The following is a 21,513-nucleotide window of genomic DNA, read 5'->3' on the forward strand; positions in this document are numbered from 1 at the left end:
TCCTTTACAAGCTACGGGTCTGGTGCCAAACTCTGCCAAGGTCACTGCAAAGGCAGTTTTGTGAGCCATGGGGAAAGGTTTTGCTGCCTATTAGAGCCTTTAAGCTTGACAGCTACTGCTGCAAAGCTGGCCTGCCAAGGAAAAGAGTATTAGCTGTATTCTCTAGCTTTCTTTTTTTTTAACCCTTTTCTGCTTCCTTTAGTGACTAATAAAGACCTGGAGAGGTCAATGTTCCCTTTACATCATGCACTTGGTTATCTTCTGTTTTCCCGAACTGTGTATCTTTTCTGCACTCCAGGATTCTACATCTAATCACAAAACCAGTAAATTCACAAAATGAGAGACCGAGGAGATGCAGACATATCAACAGAAAATGGAAGCAATTTTCTATTTAGACTGCTAATTATAACTTTTGTTTATGTCTATTTAAACCAAGACCTGAGAGGAAATTGCTCTGCTAAGGATACTACCCTCCAGCTCCATTAATTAAAGACCTAAATGAATTTCCTCTGCCCTGCCACTTTCCTAAGCAGCCCCAGGAATTTTCCAACAACGAGAGACAAGACAAGTCCTGACCAAACCTGGTGTTTCAGAAGGAAAATAATCCTTTTGGATCTTCTTGGCACATTACAGAACCAGGAAGGTAACTCTTCTTCCCCTCCTCCTGCCCACTGGCAGATCACCTTTAATAACTTATGTGCATTTTATCAGGAAAACATACTGTTTAACAGGTTTGCCACTTCCTTAGTTCACTCACCATTACAGCTCCCAATCAACAACCACTTCCAAGGTATCCTCCAAAACCAGGAGAAATCAAAGGGTGCAATGTATCATGTGTAAAATGAACAAATCTCATTCAGGCAAAGCCAAGACCTTTTCTCACACTTGGTATAAAAATGTTTTACTCAACTGAAGTGTTTTTCATAGCGTCTCTGTAGCACCATTGAGAGACTCTGAACTATGAAACTGAGTTACAATCAGTTGGGAAGACCCTATTTTGTCAGCTGGAACAAGAGAGGTTTGCAATTCTTTTGATTTTTTTCTACTTCTAAAGAAATAAAGAGCTCACTGGTAGCTCTAGAGAATTGCAAGTTTGAGTCCTGAATGTTGCTGAGAATTTGAGAAAATTAAAGTTGTTTTGACTCTTATTTTAGTTGCATCTTCTCTTGGTCCCCTTATTCCAAGAGAAGCCAGCAAAAAGCGTGGTTAGGACTCAGCCTAACTTCAAGCTAGGGACATTGTGTTGGACATGCAGAGATTTCTGGGGAAAGGAGAAGTTCTAATGACACCATAGCCTTCTGTTGGCAGTGCTCAGCGCAGAGGAGATGATCACGGTACGGTCAAGGTACGTGGTGCACAGCACAGCTAGATCTGGTTTGTATGTCATTTCATAACTTCCTCAAAATATTTCCTAAAGCCAAGTCTCAAAAGTAGCTCTTACCTTACAGGCGTCATAGTCTTTGCGAACGTAGAGCAGATAGATCAACCAGTTTTTTCTCTCTAGGATTGGTAACTCCGGCACTACATGTAAAATATTAGCAGAACACACTAAATCAGAATGGTCAGCGGAGAAACTGTGCACAGCACGCACAGATTTTCTAAACTGCCAAGCACAATGCAACTAATTCAAGAACTGCAATTGCACTCATCAGGCCTGGAGCCTGGAGAATGGCTGTATCATTAGTGCCCGCTTCCTTGTACAAGGAGGCATTTCAAACTGATGGATAAAAATGCATTGCTCGAGACAGAGACACCAAATAAGACCTCTTAATAGGAAACAGAAAACTACTACTTTGAACAACTTGAGGCATCTGTTCCTTCTGGTGCAGTCACTGGGGCAAACAGCACCAACACATTGACCACGCAAACATTTTAATTCAACACTAATGCTGCTTTGATGGGATTAGATCTTCCAGATATGCAAGCAGCAGCTTGGAGGAAATGAGTTGGATTCACATTTTGTAACCAGGACAGAAGAATCAAACCTCTTTAAAAGAAGTTTCTGGGAGTGAGAGAGAAGGAGATAGGTATTACACACAAGAGGAGATTTTGGAGATGTTGCTTTTCTGAAACCACAAGGGAAGGTGTGAATAATTTAAAGAGGTCAATCGTAGTTCTTTGAAACGGTGAAGGGATGATGAAATATCACAGGCCTGAGATACTGTGAAGCTACTGGCAGAAAAATGTATTTGATGTAGTGGAGGAGAAAGACTTGTGCTCCAGTATTTCAGCTGTAAGGAGCTTGCAGCAGTAATTACGGCAAATCACGAATGGATGTTGCTTGGTGATATTCACGTTGGGTTTAAAAGTTTAACACACTGCTGTGCATTTCATTAAGGCTTGAAATGTATTGCTCGTTACTCGTTTCTACAGTTCAGCTGCCGGTAGCCGTGGGGAAACCATAGCAACCGGCAAAAAAGCTATATGTTTGCAAGTCAATATTATGACAGAAGTGCAGAAGCAGAGCAAGGCAAAGCTCGTTGCGGGAGCAGCGATTAGGATGCAGCACCCGGCCGCCCGCTCCCAGCCCCCACAACCCGCTGCCTCGCGGTGAAACGCGGGCGCACGCTTGACTTCCAGGAACCCGTAACACCAGCTATTATTTTAAATGGTCCCTAGTCTCCGCCGACAGCCTGCGGCGCAGGTCAAGATCGGATCTCAGAAAGATGAAACTCTGCGGCAGCGAGGGCTGAATCGTGGCAGGAGACCTTACCGCTGCAAAATATTATCATCTTTTAGGAACTCTGAACCTGAATCCCGTGAGGATGGCACCTGCAGCTAGTAGCAAACACACATCGCTCAAGCACGCCAGGTTTTTCTCCACAATTATCCCACTACAGTATCAATGAGAGTGCTTAAAAATAGCTAAAATTCATCTGGCTGGTGCTAAAGCTACTTTAAGAAATCGCAGCTGAAAAAAAAATATTTAAAAGCCATTTTGCCTTTGTAGTCTATAATACCCACCCAGATTTATACTGGGATGGAGTTGAGATTTAAGTGTACACAGCAGCAATGTAAGTTCAAATACCTTATAAAGATGGTTTAACTACTCCCCCCAAAACAAGCAGAAAAATCTGAACCCAAACAAAGAAGTAATTCAAATATGTTAAACTCATGGAAATGCAAAGATTCGGGATCCAAATGTTCTCAAATTCTGCTCTACTCCAATTAAAGCATTTTAATATCCGTGTTCCCAGATCAGATTAACTTGATTTCCGATGACATTCTGTTTTCCCTTTCACCTTCTCCATGGTTTCACTGCAAGGGAAGAGTTAAAAGCGCTACCTAAATAGCTATGAATTGATTGACAAAACACTATTTCATCATGAGTCTGGAGGGCTACGGTTCTGGAGTCCATCAGGGGTTACCTAATTCATTTACACATTTATAATGACTTCCCTGTGCAAGTTCTTACGGGTGCCAGGATTTGACAGAACTTTCTTCTCCTAGAACAAATACAGCAATTACAGATCCTAGAAATGAGCTGCAGCATGAACTCGTATGCCCCTCTGCCTGCTACCTCCGCCTGCCACTGTCCAATACAAAATACTGAACCGATGGATCCACTAGAGCTCGTCTTACGTTCTCATGTAAGCAGGGATTTAAGTGTAGACATTGTAAATCCTATATGATCACCAAGATTTCAATTACAGTCAACACTATAGCAAAATTTGTCAATTTGGTGCCATTCAAACAATGCTGCCTAGTAATACTGCTTAAAATATTAAAATCCTATATCATTACAAGCAATGAAAGTCGTTTTAAATTGGGAGGAATCAGAAGACCTTCCAGATGGATCCATGTACCTGGTCTCAAACCTGATATGAACTTTAGTGCAAGTCTTATCGAGAGGTGAAAAGTAGGAAAAAGAGTGCCGTTAAACCTTAAAAAAATATATAAGAGAGCTAGCTGGCTGGCGTATGTTCTCAGCCAAGATGGGAAAGGCCAAATTGCGTTAAAGCACGCACGAACCTTTTGGGCTACATCAACAAGTGGCTGGAAGATCTCCTGGATAATTCTGGAAGGAAAGCGGTGTTTCATGACTCTGCGACTGAAGGGACACTATATTCCACTCCTACGCTATGGAAGCTCCTGCTGAGGACGCTGCCGGGAAGGAAGAACCAAGCAACGTTCCCCCAATCTGGGGACAAAAACGCTGAATGTCAGGATGAACACTGAACAGAGTACTGAGCTGTAGTTGATCCCGCATATAAACGCTATAGCTTTGAAAAAAACCCAGCGGAGACCAAAGAGGAGGATAATGCCATCTGCAAACAAACACATTTTTATAGTGGATTTGAGGGTAAGTCGGATCAGTTTAGCAGAGCCCGTCTCAAACGCCTATGGCATAGCCAGGCACGAGACACAGCAGCGTTTGCTGTCACTGTCATTTCTTCTCATTAGTGACCCGCTGCAGAGAAATGAGCGGCAACGGAAAGGAAAGGAGACGACGGACACTCGCTCGACATCTACATTTCACAGACAGTATCTGCCTTGCGGTCCAGAGGCTGCAAAAACCTAGGAGAGTTATCTAACCGAGCTGGTCTGGAGATAAAACAGAGAGAAAACAAAACCACCGCGCGACCCAGAGGAGAGCGGCGTTCACACGCAGCTGCCGAGATAAGCGAGTGTGGCTTCCCTGGCCATTCACTGAGCTAATCCTAAATTGAGAAAACACTGGAGCTTTTACTCCCCTAAAACTGGTTTGAAAATAGCAACAAACCTGACCGAGAAAACATCAGCTGGTTTTTTTAAACATTCCTCCTTTTTTTTTTTTTTTTTTTTTTTAATAAAGATGAACATCAAATTGGTTTTAGCAGCAAGGCTGGAAAAGAGTAAAAACAGGCAGATTAAAATACTTCATGCCTTTATCAAAAGGTATCTAGACCCATTTTTAGATATCAAGTGATCTGCACACAAAACAAACACAAAAATTCACAGCAGAAAGTAGAATCGACCTGGGGAGACCACCAAGAAAGGAAACATAAACAGTTTGACCCCTGCTCTGAAGAAATCCAGCATGAACATCATGAGCCGAGTCTGGTGCGGAGCCTTCAGAGGACAGAGAAGGGAGGAAGGACAAAGAAACTGTGAAGAAATTCATACTGCAGGAGACACAGGAATTGCTCTGACCCCCCAAAAGGGGTGTGGGTGGCAAAGGACTATTACAGGACTCTCTATTCTTTTCAGAGGCAAAAAGACTGAATGTAATTAAGTCGTGCGTTCCTCCACAGCCATTTTAATTTGCATTTCGGTTTTCCCCAAAAGCCGTGCCATCCTTCCTTTTCTCTCATTTGCCTTCGTTACGTTTGCTCCCCAGCCAGGCAGCAGGGCTTGTCCTGTGCACGCTCTGAAGCAAAGGGAAACGCAGACCCCCAGCTACTCCAGCCTCTGACCGCAGAGCAAGGGCAGGAAACATTTCGTCCCTCTCTAAAGGACCTGAACTGGCTGAGTTTGGCCTCCCCGGGAGGAGCAGAGCACATGCATCAGTTTTCGCAAGCTGCCTGCACTGCAATTTTTCACCTTTCTCGAGGCATGGACCATCAGAAGTTCCTCCTACGCAACCGCAGCGTAGCATATGAAAACCTGCTTGGTTTTGTCACCTTCTGCAGACCCCTCACAAATGATCCAGCATCTGCAGGGATACAGGCACCACCGCTTCAAAAGCTAGTGGTTCATACCTTCTAGCAGTGGGGGGGGGAAAAAAACAAAAATCAAATTATTTTCTGTGAATCTATCTGCTCAAGGCCCAGTCCAAGAAAATGCAATTATCCAAAAACTTGATATCTGCAGTAAGAAGGGTCTGGAGCGTGCATAATTATCTTTTGGCCTCTCTTTTCTGGGATTACAAAAGTCTAGTCTCATTAAGCAAGTGTGACAGGGAGCTAGGCACCAAGTATATGATTAAATACCTCAGTCAAGAGACATGCCCGCTTCTTTGAAGTGTTTTGATTGAATTCAGAAGGGAATCCATCTGATCCACCACTTTTGCGCCGGCCAGTGATTGATTGCACAACCCGCTTCCAGCAATGTGATTTTTCTTTCTGACAATGGCCCTTTAAGGAAGTCACCGGAGTGGAAACCCCGCCAGAATGGGAGTAAGATCATCAGGTTTGTATCTCTGCTGCCCTATCATCGCTCTTCACTGTATTCATCCTATTAGAGATTTTCTCAAAGGACTGGGGAAAAAAAATAAAATAAAATAAAATAAATCAGAAGTATTCCCTTTTGTGAAAACCTCCCAAGGAAATTATTTTGTGCTTGTATCTTCACATTGGGTAATTATAGCGATTATAACGATCTATTGCACAGTGCTTTTTAGATTTAATAAAAGGGTTTTGAAGCTGTTGGAGTGTAAGGGGGGGTAGGGGGGAGCCTGGAAGGCTCCTATCAAATTTCAGGGGGAAAAAACGCTTGCTTGAGCAAAAGCCATCCTCCCCAAAACGCTGCCAGGTGCAAGGAGACCACGTGCGCTGTAGGCACAGCCAGAGCAAACGGGACTTCAGCTTAACGGCAAAGCCGTGGCCATCAGAAAGCCTTATGTCCCCCATCGTGCACGCTGCCAGCTGCCCGGAGCACCCCGGCCCTGCTCCCGCGGAAAGCACAGATCCGCTAACGGCTCTCCTGACGGGGGTCTCGCAAAAGGATCTCAAATTCCCAGCTGTCAGCCTTATCAGAGCAAAGGCCGGCCGGAGCCTCACCTGCGACGCCCAGCTCTCCCACCACCTCCAGGTATTTGACAGCTTTAGCCCCAGGTCGCTCCCCATCCCTCCGGGTCAGCTTTGAAACCCAACCTCCGGTGACCTGAGCAAGAGTGGCCAGAGGACCCGCGAGGAGAGGCGGAGACACAAAAGACTCAAGAAGGCAGAATGAAGAACGTGCCGTGCCATCAAAATCCATAAAACCCCAAAACATTCCGAACATACAGCACAAAGGGAGGGAAGGGAAGCAAAACTTCAGGAAAATAATCAAAAGAAAGGGTTTTTTATTCTGCAGCAGCATCCAGGAGCCATGCTCTGGATCCACCGTAGCAGGCACCATATATGTGGGTAAGATTATCCGACAGGCCTAGTTTGGATCCTGACTCAACTATCCCTTTCCAAATCCTAATTTAAAATTATATGGTGTAAAACAAGTCAATCTTAAGAAAGCATTCAAACACACAAGCGTGTTCAAAATTAACAAAAAAAGCAGAGACTATGACCCAAATCTCTCACTGTTACAGCATTTTAATACCAACAGACCAACAGACTAATGCACCAAAGAAGAACTTGGCGAAGCACATCTTGGCCCCAAAACACCTACCAAAGAGGGAGTGTGGGGAAGCCAAGAGGGAGCCAAGTTATCAGCACCGGAGAGTCCAAGGCTCACTCTAACACACAGAAACAGCTCTTTGAGATTCATTTCCTCTTTTAAACTAATCCTGGCCGTCGGCTTTGCAGAAAACAACGGCCTAATGACAACTCACCTGCTGCTGGAGGAGGCCATCCAAGCGGTTTTGGGCCCCGAGGCCCCACTTAACCACACAGGAACAACATTAGAGAGGCAACACGTGAGCGTGCCTCAGCCCCAGCGTCCCCAACGCGCCTCTCGACTGTGAATCCGCTCTCCTTGAGATACTTGGTTATTGCCAGGGTTACAGTTATTCCCACTTGTGGAGCGGTGAACAAGAGCCAGATCTGACCTTGGCCCCAGCACTATTTCCACCTCTCCTGCAGCGCTTGTCACCATGGCACCCGGGCGCTGCACAAAACGAACAGGTAGGAAAACCCGGAGCAAAGCAGAGGCTCTCGCTCGCTCTGATCTTACCTTTGCTTAGGCACTGGGCCGTGGTTTCGGGGAAGGTTTACTACCGGCCATAGCAGTGGTTACAGTCCAAAACGCAGCTTGTTGCTTTCACAGCCGTATTTACTTAAATATTGATAGGAAGGGAAAGGCGAGGATGAAACCAGCTGCGCACGTTTCCTTTTTGCCTCGAGCTTCAGAAGCTGCCAACGCGAGGAATTGAGCGAGCGCTTGTAAAAACAGTGAAGCAGAGGTAACGAGCGTCTTCTAAATAAAAATAATATTAAACTAATAAGGCACAAACCCAAATAGTTACTATAACGCAATGCAGCGCTGCCAGGGAATTGCATTTTCCCAAATAAAGTATGAATACTGAACAGAAAGCATTTTTAAGCTCTAATATCAGGATTTCTAGATTTAAACCCAACCGACTGCTTTGATAGCAGTGAAGCGTTCTACGAATCCCTAGCTAGGCAGGCGCACGGACAAATTTAACACGAAATGCTCTTCCTTATTCAGACACCCAAAGGCTTTTATGGAGCGTGGAACACCACAAATACGTTACAGCTTTGAAAGAAAGCTACTATAGGAACATTGTCGTTCACACACCCAGATCCATCTCTGGAGTCTGAAGACAGCATAAATGGAGACATAATGTAGTCAGAACTCAATAACGATGGAAAAAACCTCCAAATATAGCCACCCGGAGGAGATCGTTTATGCTGTACGTCACTCATTGCGTGTGTGTATCTATATATATGCATACGTACATGAGAATACAGGTGTCTGTGTACACAAACACATGAAAAATGCATATAAACAACAGGGAAAAAAGGAGAGCTTTTTACAGCCCTCTCCACCGGCAGCTGTAGCCCTTCTCTCTGTTTAATCCCCTTCCCCCTGTTTTTGCTTTTGCAAATTGCTGCTGGAACGCCTTTAAATCAAGCAGTAAACCTGTATGGTTGCTAGTTATTTACAGTCAGCTGGGGTTAATAAAGCTCATCATACACGATTCTGACGCTGGCAAGAAAGCCATAATTCCTAGCTGTGATCCTACTACCATGTATTAATAGCTTCACTGTAACACAGAGAAAACTGGAGGGAGGCTGAAGAACAGGAGCACGTTTAAACAAAAAGGCAGCATTCCTGACTCTGCACCTCCCCCTACAGGAAAATACGCCAAAACTAAAAGGAAGAGCTCTCCGGGCCGAAAACCGCAGCTCAAATCTGCTTCATAGGCTAGAAAAACCAGCAACAACGGGCATTTTGTGTTGTTAGCATACGCCGCATAAATCTTAAAGAGTTATCATCCCCGACGGCGCTAGCTTGCCTGATTTAAGACTTTTAAACTTCTGAGTTACTCCAAGTAGAAATGCTTTTATTTGTATGTGACAAATACCTCCAGCGATTACTTGGTATAAATGTTTTATAGCACACGTTCCTTGAGTTTAACCCCTTGGAGGTAAAGCGGGAAGATCTAGAAATAACCGTGTATGTGCGCCCACCTGGGACTTCACAGCGCAGCAGCCCGGGCGGGTTTCCCAGCGATGGGGAGCATCCCGGACCTAAGCGCAGACACCGTATTTTGCGTCGTACCGATGAGGCTCTTTGATTCAAAGAGCGAACAGCACCGGGGTGGAATTGAGTAACAAACACACTCTTTAAAAGACAAATTTTAAAAAGGATGGTCGCCTTTCTTTACCTCGAAAGCCGAACGCACAAGTCTGCTTCCTCGGCGTGAGCCAATTTCCGCTGACGGCGCTGGCTGCTGGGCAGAGCTGTAATCTGAACCTAAGAAAAAGGAGCGTCTCAAACAGTCTCTGCCATTTCTGTCCTTAAATTCAAGCTAATCTAGAAAGAAAGGTGCTGGTTTGCACAACCATTCCCACTGGGATTCACTGGGAGGTAGAAGAGGCCGTTACAGGAGGCTTCTCAACAAACTGGCATCTAAACAGCCCAGGAGCTCTGAGATAGCAACTGCTGATGCCCACTGTCTGCTTCCATAGTAAAATAGGCATCGAAGACACTTCCCCCACAAAAGTAGCAGCACTGCCTGCAGACATTCCCAAAATAACCTGCCTAATTAGCTTCTCATTAATTCCCCGCGATCGGTGGTTGCCCGATTTCCGGTCTAATCCGTGCTTTGGTCTAAACTCTGCGTAGGCTTAGTCTTTCCCTATCTATGGTGCGAGATATTGGCAATGAAAACTAAAACTAAAACCGTTATAAGACTTTTGTAAGAAAAACCATCCTATTTAAATCAAAACAAAATTATGACGGGGACAGCTTTGGAAACTTGCCACTCAACAGGAAATAATACCTAAAAGCCACCCTCATTTCATCCTCTGCAAAAATAGATGTTTTGTAGGTGGTCTTGCAAACGGCCTAACACTTTCTACTACAAGACCCTGTTTCTGAACACGCAGAGTTTTTCCAGGCTTATGGCCTCAGGATGAAGCTTTCCACATCAGATGCCTGTCCCAGAATGAGCATCTGCCCATGCAGCCTTCTCTTCTCCCTCTGGCACATATGTCTCAGGCTACAGACTTTAATTACACGAGCACATCTACAATTACAGGAAAACACGCTAGTATTTTCACCAGGTCCCCTGCCTCGTCCTACAAACGATGAATATAAAAATGAATCAAGGTTGGACAGTGACTAAAATTGTTCTGAATCACAAACGTACAGTGACTAAATCGCAGGACTCTTGCGGCATCTGCTACGCAGCTTAAAACATCTGCGGCAACGGGGACAGAACCGGAAAGAAAGGAATGAATGACCTCTTTGGGAAGAGGGTGTGATACTGCTCACGAGAAAAGAAATCTCACTCTGATTCCTGTCACAAAGCACCTACCTAATGCTGGAAATCACCTAACCAAGCTTTGCAAGGTGGCCACTACAGGCCTATCCATCACGTTCTGCCTGCACAGCTTGGAAGACATGGGACCTGCTATCTCACCGTGCTCCCTCAAGCAAGGGAGAGCAACAGGAGCTGCGCTCTGGACGTGGAAGCGCTATAAAACACACAGTTAACTACTCTAAAAATCAAGCCCTCAAGAACCACAAGTTGGGCACCCAAAATTAGTACCTACTTTTGACTTTCACTTCCCACAACTCTTCCTGCTAAACAAAGTGTTAGAGCAGTTATTCTCTCAAGAGTCTTTAATATCTAATACACTGCGCTGGAGTACTACGTAGAAGAATGCTGCAGCATCAGAGAATTTATCTATGGGATTGGGTAGCTGAAGAGAACATGACCTGTGGCTATATACTGAATAATGGCAAGATTCTTTATTAAAAAAGCCCTCCCTGAGCTGCGAGCCCTCTTTCAGCAACTTCTATCATTCCCGTGCGATGGATGTCAGAGAGCTCGGCTAAAGTCAATGTGCAATTACGTCACTGAAGACTCAAGGGCTTGCGTTAAAGTCACACAGACAACACGAACTCCGACATTCTTGAGTGGGATGCATCTCCCCTAACCTGGGCATCTGAAAAGTGAGACATCTGAGTTACTTGCCTTGGACTCTTTTTACAGTAAGGAGGAGGAATACGCATCCCCAAGGAACGACACATCTCATCCGAAGGGAGGTGGCTAGGAGAGGTCAGAGCAATGGCACCCAGGTAGCGCTTTCCATTTATCAAAGGAGGAGCACAAGTAATCTGCTCAGATCTAAAGTTTAAATCAGAGATATGTAAATTCAGGAAAATGAATCCACCCTTCCTGAATTTGTTACTTACTACTTTTATACAATAAAAAATAAATAAAAATCACAAAAGGAGATGCCATTTTACCTGTAAGCAGTACACCAACAGGCAGAGACTAACATGCTGAGTGCTTTAAAACACCAAAGAAACTTGCCTAGCATCAAGGGTCTTTAAGGAACCTCAAAAATAAATTCACCAACTGTAATGTGATACTAAACCAACATGCTACAATTGTACAGTCAGCCCTTCTAAAGCTGGGTTGCTCTACTTCACCCTCTTCCTCATCCTAATCCAGTGTGATATATTCCTTGACAGCAAATGATCAAAAAATACTCAGATTATACATGGCTGTTACAGGAGGTGACATTTGTATAGCACTTTCCAGTCCTTGTTTAATTACGTTTGCAACAGGCTTAAAAAGCAGATATGGAACCTCATCTTTACAGAGAGGAAGCCGAGATAGGCTGGCAACTGCCAAAAGATGTTAAGGCTAGACCTAAAACGATGAACCTCCTGATTTAAAAGTCAGTGCTGAAGTCTTACAGCGATGCCATTCTTGACAGTAAGATATATCTACTGCGCTGCATCTGAAAAACAGCCCGTGGTCACGTAACCACAGATATTAACGTGCACACACAAGAGGGCAGAGCTGTACTAGCACATTCACGCTTAAGTGCTTCCAGGCTTGCAAAGTCTTTAGGGTGCAGAGATTACTGGGTCGTTGCTGTGGGGAGAAGAGGAAGAAGTGAAGAAGGACATACAAATCTAAGGGAAAAACTATTTTAGACAGAAAAAAGGTAGTAAGTACATTATAGCTACAATATGATTAGCCCAAAAGGGTAATTTAAGTTTTTTTAATCTGACTTTTCAAAACTAACCTCTGTATCAAATCCCGAACAAATTAAACACAACAGGACTATCCACTTTCCACAGAGATGAAAACATGAGATTCTCATATGAAACCATGAATGTAATTACCAGCTAATCTCTATTATTTAGAAATCACTTTCTTCTAACAAGATTCTATGTTCAAGTGGGCTAAAAAACCTGGCTTGAACATGACCGCATGGAAAGAGAGCAGCACGTACAGACACCGGGAACTGCGTTTGCTCCCCCCACCCGACATTTCCACAAAGACCTTTTCTGTTTAACACACTTAGAAGTATGAGTTAATTTAATTCAAGGGGGTTGTTTTTTATCTGCATTTCTCAGGCAGTTTCACTCTCACAAGTTCAAAGGCAGCTTTGAAGCTGGCTCAAAGAATGGATTTATATTGATTAAAAAAAAAAAAAAGTATTAGGAATTCAGAAATGACCAGCGCTGCAGTGCACCGAATCCACTCCTCAGGGTGCTGGAAAGTTGCTGTGCTGCAGAGTGCTCGAGTCATTAGGATGCTTCCAGGAGCAGGAGGGATTCCCGGCGGTTCATCTGCTAGAGCGGGAACCACCCGGCGAGGCACTGAGATGCATTCGCAGAACAGATCATAAGACTTCTGCACAATCTGAAGGTTATTTATTATCTAACAGTCATATTTTAAGATTACTCATCCTTGTGAGCACTCCCTAAGCAGAGCCAATACCAGATAAAGGGAGCTTTGCCGCCCATCAGATCTGCAAGTGCAATTATTTTTTATTTGAACTCGTAGACTATATCCTTGTCTTCAGAGATGAGTACCTATGTAAAAAGGGGGGCACTATCAGTATTTGAGCTAAATATTGACATGGGATTTAGCGGGAGAAGAATAAAACGCACCACTTGCAAACGTTCCAAAATGCAATTAAACAAATTAAACCACCCTGATAAGATGTGAAATACGATGTAGTTGTCATCCGTCCAAAACTTAAGTTTCCGTGCGGTGAAAGAGTGGCAATTCTGAGCCACACGGAGGAATATTCTGATTACCACAGCTTTAAACCACACTCTTACATTACACGCTTCCCTACTTCTATTATCTACTTACCTGCAACAACCAAATCTAATTGAACGTTGCTATTACTTACAGAGGGGCGCTGAGTACTTGCACATTCATCACTGATACCCCAGTCTCATCAATCATTCCAATCTTAGGTCAGCAACTTACTTTGTCGCAGTAATGGAGAACGTAATAAAAACAGAGCAAACTTCATCTCCCCATTTCAAACCACCCACCCCGGCCTCACAAGACATTTGCACCAGTCACGCTGGTAATCATCCAAGACTGAAGTGAACTTACCTAAAAAAAATAAAAATAAAAAAAGACAAAGATTCACAAGCCTTGAAACGTCCAGGCACCTGGTTTATTTTATGGAAATGTTCTGATGCGAAGCGATGAGCGTGTTAAAACACCTAGCAGGCAGATGTGACCAGAGAGCGGCCCGAAACTTCTCCTTACTAGTATGCTCTTACATCTCGTCTGCACCCTTCAATACTACCTTTAGCAGCGCTGGGACAGGCCGAGAAGTGCTTTGTAATCTATATATTTATATAGCATTGTTCTTTTAATGTCTCCAAACATTTTCGTAACATTAACGAAAGTCAGCAGCATCCAAATACTGTCACTGAATATTAGACTAATCTTGTGGTTGATAAACTGAAAAAAAACAAAGTTGAAGCAGTTTGCCAAAGGCCGCAGTTAATCCAAGGCGGAATTCCTTGCTTTAAACACTAGACAAACATACCTACAATGTATCCAAAAAATATCCCGATGCCCAGGACTGGGGAGAACACTTAATCCCTGCTAATGCTTTTACAATTCACGAGGGAAGATTTTCACTTGGAAAATTATCTACCCGATCCTTATTTGGGTAAACATAGAAGGTAGCTGGTTCCTATTCAGAATTCTGCTTCTTCAAAGTCTAAACGATTTCTAGCCTAAATTTTCCCAGTAACTCAGTTGTGCTCTACTTTAATCTACTATCTAGTACTTATTGTGGTAGAAATTTTTGAGGATTCTATCTTCTTATTAAAAAGCCATCACTGTAGCTCAGCAAAAGCTGGGCTCTATTATTTGCGTAAAAATCAAAATGCATTTAAAATTGTTCTGTTCACCTATGAACAAGTCTAACAGGAAAGCCCAGAACCTCCTTTTCCAGATGACCTTTTTCATGATAAAGGGAAATAAATTCAAGTTATGTTCCATAAAAATCAACAGTATAAGCTGGTGAAGAAGCCTTCTCTACCACAGTACTATCAGCTACTATAAACGGATTTGACTGGACTGCGTGGCAAAAGGAAAGTAGGGAGATGGGAGGCAGCCTCCTTCGCTTCAAAACCAGGAAAGCATTTTGGAAAATATCTGATTAATTTAAAATGCAGCAGGGAGATTAAAACCCTATCTCGGCAGGCTGATATTCCCTCCCCATTGCTTCAAGGAGCAGAGCTGCCTTTATTCTGCCACCAATTGCTCGGGGAAAAAAAAAAAAAACACGGGGAGAGTTATGGATCTCGACATAGCAACAAAGGGAATCGACTTGCAGAGCCGCGCTCCCCACGGGGGGCAAAGGACAAAATAATGAATGGTTTTCGCCCCTAACGTGTCAGCTCCTGAATAACGGTTGTCACCGCGTGCAGCTATGAGGCACTCCGAGGGGTTTGCTGCCTACCGATCCCTTTAATTTAGATTGCTTGATTTAGAGATTTCTAACCCGATGGCTGCACGCAATGCCTCTCCCCGCCGCCGCCACCATCGGCTCCCGACCGTCTATGCGCCTGTTGAACGCTCATCATTCCCCCTTCGGACTGACCTGCCTGCAAGACAGGCTCTTTCAAATCCTCACCTTTCAGCCGTTCGCAAGCAAAGAGCTACATGACCGATCAGCCCTGACAGCAGCTAATTCAAGACCAAATTCTCTTCGCTAAAAGTTATTCTTGTTTAAGAGTCCTAAAATCAGCTTGCTATATACTGGCTCCAAGTTTCTGGTTTTTCTTGCCTTACAGGAGAGCATCGAACATACATCAACATGAGGAAAGCAATGCAACAGCAAGGGGAAGTCGCTCTATTTCCAAGTTCTATAGTTCAACAATATTCAACGTATTATCATCTGCATCCCACTTCAGACTGCTTGAAAACATGGCTTTTCTTCTGGATAAACAGCAAAACTTCGCTTTTGTATTCTGTCATGCAAATTGCTTTTAGCAAATTCAAGATCACATTTTCAGAAACGTAAATTTAATACCTTACTTCTACCCAGCACAAACAAAGCCGAGCCGTCATGATCTGAATTCAGACGCACTAATGTTGGTTTCAGGATCTCCCTTGCATTCGACTTGAAAATAAAATGCAAGCAAAAAAGGCAAATTGCTGAAACAGGAATTTACCTTTCAGTGTTTAAAAATGTTACTTTACATGAAGTTTAGCAGCTCTCTTCTATACAAACAGAATTGCTGTGGATTTCTCTAGCTCCTTATATCTTACCACAATTCTCCTCAGCCAAACTAAAAGAAGAGAACCTTCATCAAGGAATTCCAGTAAAGTCCTAGGAGAGAAGCCTCTCACAGTGAAGAAATGCTATTCTTTTTCCCCAACCTCCACTAAAGCATAGCAGATAGCACTTCTTCTCTTTTCCCCTCCTCTTCCACGTCCCCAATGTCATATTCACACGCACAAAGGACACTGGTACATCACTTCCCATTACAAATCTTGCTCCTGCCCTCCTTTTCCAGAGACTAGCAAACAGGCAGCTCAAATCATCTATCACTAAACGCAATACAGCCAAAACAGTCAATGGCGAGCACAAAGCCTTCGAGAGCGTTTCGTGGAAGAGCAACCTGGTGTGCCAGGTGCTGGAGAGAAGCTGCCTCAATTTGCCTTAAGAGACCCTGACGCGATTACCAATGTTACAGGCGGGAATTTATTTTCCTTGCCACAGTTAGTTTGGAGCTACCTGTTGAAATCAACAGTCACGTTCTTATGAAAGGGAAACCCAGGGAGGTGAATAACGGGAGTTCACAGTTACCGGAGTTTCCCAGCTGGCACGCAGCTGTGCAAACGCCAGTGCCAAACCCAGGGAGGGGAAGGAGTCCGGGCTGGAGACAAAGGCAGACCCGAGCTTCTGCACAGCCGTCACCCAGCCTCCGAGCACTTCCCTAGAAGCCGAAGGAGCGCTGGTGCCCCTTTTTAAAGAACTGGCCGGCTTGGGTGCAGGGCTGCCAAGGCAAAACGCCCTCCTCGGCAGCCGTAAAGCCGCGTCCCTTCGTCAAACAGCAGGCAGTATCTGTACGAGCGGTCCCATTAAGAAAGTCGCAAGTGCCGCGGTTCATTTTCCCCAACAATCAATATTAAATTGTGCGCACTTAAAAGCAGCAAGGCACTTGACTGACAGTTTAACAAGCAAGCTGACAGAGGCATGACAGCTTCTATACAGCACACCTCCGCTGCCTTGTTTGTAAGGTTGATGGCCCCATCTTTCTTTTCCAGCTATTACATTCACTCATGAATTATGCAGAGTTGATTTAATAGACCTCAACCCTCCAGGAAAGAGCACTAGAGTGATAGTCTGTCTCTTGGCAAACACCATCAGCCTGGTCCCTTCACAGCTGTTTTATTTAGAGAACTGTAAGTGTATGCTGTCCTGTAAAAACAGAGAGAAGACGCAGCCTCCCAGCCCACACAGGCAGTGCAAATATCATAGATGTGACTTGCGTGACAAGACAGAATAAGGCGGTGGTTACTATGGATCAGAGTCACAATCTTTATAGAAAAAGATGGAGATGAACAATCTCACTCAGCAGTGAATCAGAGCCTCCACAGCCAAGCTGTTTGTTCCATCGTAACAGCCATTCTTGCCCTAAAAGAGTTGGCAGTCGAGATGAAAGTCAGCTTTGATTTTATTTTTACTTGCGTACAGGCCTGAAGCTAGTAGCAGTCTTTTCCCCCTCAGTTTTGGGCACTGTACAAGAGAGGCTCAGACTTGGGCGAGCTAACAACTTTAGGTCTACTGAAACTTCAAAGATTGTCTCTCAGAGAGTAATAATCTGCTCAAGAGCCGGAATTCTGCTGCCAGGAATCAGGACCATGTGATGTTAGCCTGACCTCCCCCCGAAAAGGCAAGTATCACCAGGGCAGTCTCCATCCTGAGGGATTCAGGAATATATGAGAGCTCCTCACAGGGAGTGCTCTGACAGGCAAACCCCGCATGCAAGGGCAGAAGTCCAAAGTGCAGGGCTCCTTAAGCGAGGCTTCCTGAAGTAAAGGCAAGGTACAACGTGGACTGCTTCTGACTTGCATGCAAGTTTGCTGAGGGTGTAACAACATCGCAGAGTTCCCTGTTAATCGTAATCTGGGATGATGGGACCCTTTGTACACTAAAGGGGGAAGGAAAATCCACAAAAACAAACCTCACCTTAGGCAGGCACAGAAGTCCCTACAATGAACAGATCCTTAGTAGGAACACTGGTGGAGCACAGCTCAGAACTGCAGAGAAGGAAACGCCCACCGTGCACACCCTTGCAAGATGCGGGACAGGAGCGAAGGAAGAGGGGAAAGGAGAGACTGCAACATCAAACCGTTCTGCAGACCCACACGGGGGTTGAGGTAGACCATCAGGCTTTCATCAAACATTTTGAACTGAATAACTGAAGTTGTTACTGTTCCAGTTCAGATTCAACCAAGATTTCAAAGCAACAGCTCTGAGTTAATTATCTCTCACTTTCAGAATGAAAAACAAGCAAACTACAGTTAAAACCAGTTAAAACCTGAAGAGACAGGTTTGATCTCACTTGCACATCCCTTTCACTTCAAAACTTGGAAAATGTGACATGAAAATCAATGAGACATGATGATTCCACAGCTTTGCAAGATCATTTTTATAGCAAGACATTATTCTGAAGAATTCAAGTATCTACAGAACCTGAAATGAGGAAACCCCTTTTATTATTCAAGAAGGTGAATATCAAACTCATTAGCAGCCCAAAAAGTATGTACATAATAAAATAGTCTCTTATATTATATTATCTTACAAGCAAACATGATGCAGGCCAGAGGTATATAGTAAGTTCACCAGCAGTAGATTATGGCTCCACTGAGCTAGTGATCAACAGACCCTAGAAAAAAGTCCTGGTACTCAGTAACTTACAGTCTAGATATTCTCATCATTTCTCCGTGATCATTAATTTCTTACTAGACAGCCGCACACGCTATAAAGCAATCTTAAAATCCACCTGCCCAAGAAACACGATCATAACCATATCTTAAAACAAACCTTTTTGGGAGCGGGATTTTGGAGGTTCTGTAGCCACCGGCAATGAAGAAACCTGAAAAGATAGAAGAAGATCGTTAAATACACCAGGCAGAGGTTCTTGAAGAAATATTCCACAAAATAATCAGAAAGGACAACTGGCAAATCCCCAAAAGAGGGCATAAAAATAGCAACATCTCTGCTAGACAAACTCTGCCCTACCAAGCGCTAATCTTTCCTAGCCATAGCGACGTAGAGATTTCTGTTCACTGTGTAGATTAAATAAACCCACTCATTTTAGAGTACTTTCCTGTTTTATAGGTTCACTGATATTTATTAGGATTCTAGAAAGTGATCGTTACATTTTAAAAACCAAAATCTCAAGCATTTAAAATGCTATTTAAAAATCGTAATAAATGCTTTTGACATTTTCCTGTATAAGATATTCATAATTACAACAAAGTGGTTCCCGGGGAAAGAGAATGAAGAGGATGGATAGTCTCTGTACTGACTGTAACTGAAAGACATTTGCTTCAGGAAATTCAGTTTTACAGTTCACATCAAAATGATTTTTGGGTCATCACTGATCGGATTTGTTTTGGGGTGAGATGACCTAATTCAATATGCAGCATTCTGCCTTTTCTTGATGAAGAAATAAATACTGTGGGAGGTCACCCATTCACGAGAAAGAGGCAAGCGCCCTTTTCCTAGAGCACTGCCTGAAAGCGGGTGCATTCTCAATGTATTTGATCACTTCTAACACCCACTCCCACTGTTTTCGACAACAAGCTGAATTACTCCGCCTTAGTGAAGCTGCGGTCTTTTTACAGAAACCGAATATATATTTTAGAATATGGGGAGCAAAACCAAGGCACACGTAGGCCAGACTTTTGCCCCTGAATACAGCCAAAAAGAAGCACTTTCAGAAAGCCATCAGCGCCTGTACGCGAGTGAGCACAGCAAAGTCCCGTTCCATGGAAGGCAACAAACCTCAGCCTACAAATACTGCCCAAAGCAGATCTCACAGACAAGCAGGTAACTAGTTCATGGAAGAAAGATGCATTTTATACAGCTCACGGCATCCTTTTGCTTGTCCTTAGAACTCAGGCTGTCTAGTCAGCAAAAGCAAGCATTCACAGAAGAGAGAACACGATTACACAAGGGGATCTTCTCTTTCTCTGTCCTCCAGCTCTCACGGTGGAAGAGGCATCTCTCACTCCACTTCCCCACGCTGTGCAGGATTTTATAGACCTGTGTCACCTCTCCCCTCCTTAATAAACAATTTTTCATGCTGGAGAGCCAGTCCACCTAGTCATTCCTTGCAATGTTTGAGGAATGTTTTCTAGCTCCACTCCCCCACACCTTTTTTTTTTTTTTTAAATGAGGTTGGGAAGAGCAGAACTGCGTACAATATTCAAGACATGGGAATACCCCTGAGGCATACAGCAGCGTAGAGACTTTTGCCGGTTTTGTTTCCTCACGATTTCTAACATTTTATTTGTTCTTTTGATTGCTAACAAGAAATGCAGAGTTGATATTTTTGCAGAAACACCCAACTCCAGGATTGTGTTCCTAAGCAGCAATACCCAGCTAAGAGCCCATCATTTTTTGACATATTGCTTTTTTTTTTTTTTAACTTACACACATCACCGCCATTCTATGCCCTGTCACTCAACACTGTTAGATTTCTCTGTAGTTTCTCATAGTTATTTCTCACCTTTATTATCCTGAATAATTTACTAGTCATCCTTTTGTCCAGATCATTTGTAGATACACCAAACACAGTGCCTGTACAGATCCTTGTAAGACCCCACTGATGACCTCTCCCCACCACAAAAATGAGCATTTATTCCTTCCCTCTGCACCTCACCTTTTAATAAGATATTTATCCATGAGAGCACTTCTCTTACTCCAAGACCATTTAGTTTCTTGAAGAGCTTTTGACAATAAGGAATCAAATTGCACGATACTGCCTGCTCAGCAGGGGGAATGAAGACAATTTTGCAAGAGCCCTGAGACATGGAAGAAAGTGATCTGTGTGTACTTAAAGAAAGGCTTGGATTCAGTGAGAGAACCCACTATGACATTTACATAACATTTAATATATATTTTATAGTCAGTACAATAAGTGTATAATAATGAACACAGAGTAAATGTACTCCATCACGCCCATCACACATTCTTAAACTTCCCTTTTAGGTCTTAATACAGGTCTCCTCAAGGAATTTCATACTATATTAATGCCTGAATACAAGTTTCTCCAATTCTGCTTGATCCGACAACGTCATTGGCAGGGCTGAACTAGCAAACTAGCAATCGGTCATTACAGATGCCCTGGGGGCAGCGAGGGAAAGCAAGGCTACAGGTGACAAGGCTGCATTTAGCCCAGTGAAAGTTAGAAGAAGACTCAGTTTCCGTTACGCTTTGGTTGCTCAACGTCCAAAGATAACAACTCATTTTTTAAGAACAGCTCCGAAATAAAATTCAGAACACGAACATAAATCGTTCGACCCCTTCCTCTCCCGCACCGGTTTCAGAGCCGTAGCAGCCGCACTAAGGCGGCGCAGGGGCTCCCTCGGGCAGCCCCGCGGCTCCCGCCCGCTCTCCCGCGCCGCACAGCTCTCGCCAGGGGCGGGCGGGCGGCGAAACGGCGCCAGGCCCCGCAGCGCCTCCGCCGCCCGCCTTCCCGCGGGAGCCGAGCCGGCCCCAGGGGAGGCCCGGGCGGCCCCAGCGACAGCGGGAGCAGCGGAGACCCAGACCCAGGCCCCGGCCCGGCCCGCGCCCGCACCCCCGGGCCGGGTCCCTCACCGGCTCGGCCTGCAGCTCCGCCATGGCGTCCGGCCGCGCGAAGCTCCCCGTTGCCACG

At 44.3% G+C, this 21,513-nt stretch overlaps 1 protein-coding gene across 2 annotated transcripts in view; it reads right to left on the bottom strand.

The window, feature by feature from the left end:
• Positions 1-21,513, bottom strand: part of BBS4 (Bardet-Biedl syndrome 4) — a 50,629-nt gene extending 29,116 nt beyond the window's left edge. For both annotated transcript variants that reach the window (XM_067305629.1, XM_067305630.1), the window contains exons 1-3: positions 21,456-21,513; positions 18,672-18,723; positions 1,442-1,521 (exon numbers count right to left, since the gene is read on the bottom strand). In XM_067305629.1, the coding sequence (XP_067161730.1) occupies positions 1,442-1,521; positions 18,672-18,723; positions 21,456-21,479 (156 nt within the window). In that variant the 5' untranslated portion in view covers positions 21,480-21,513. The remainder of the gene's footprint in view (positions 1-1,441; positions 1,522-18,671; positions 18,724-21,455) is intronic.

Source organism: Apteryx mantelli, chromosome 15, assembly GCF_036417845.1.
Source record: "Apteryx mantelli isolate bAptMan1 chromosome 15, bAptMan1.hap1, whole genome shotgun sequence".
In the NCBI taxonomy this organism is placed as follows: domain Eukaryota; kingdom Metazoa; phylum Chordata; class Aves; order Apterygiformes; family Apterygidae; genus Apteryx; species Apteryx mantelli.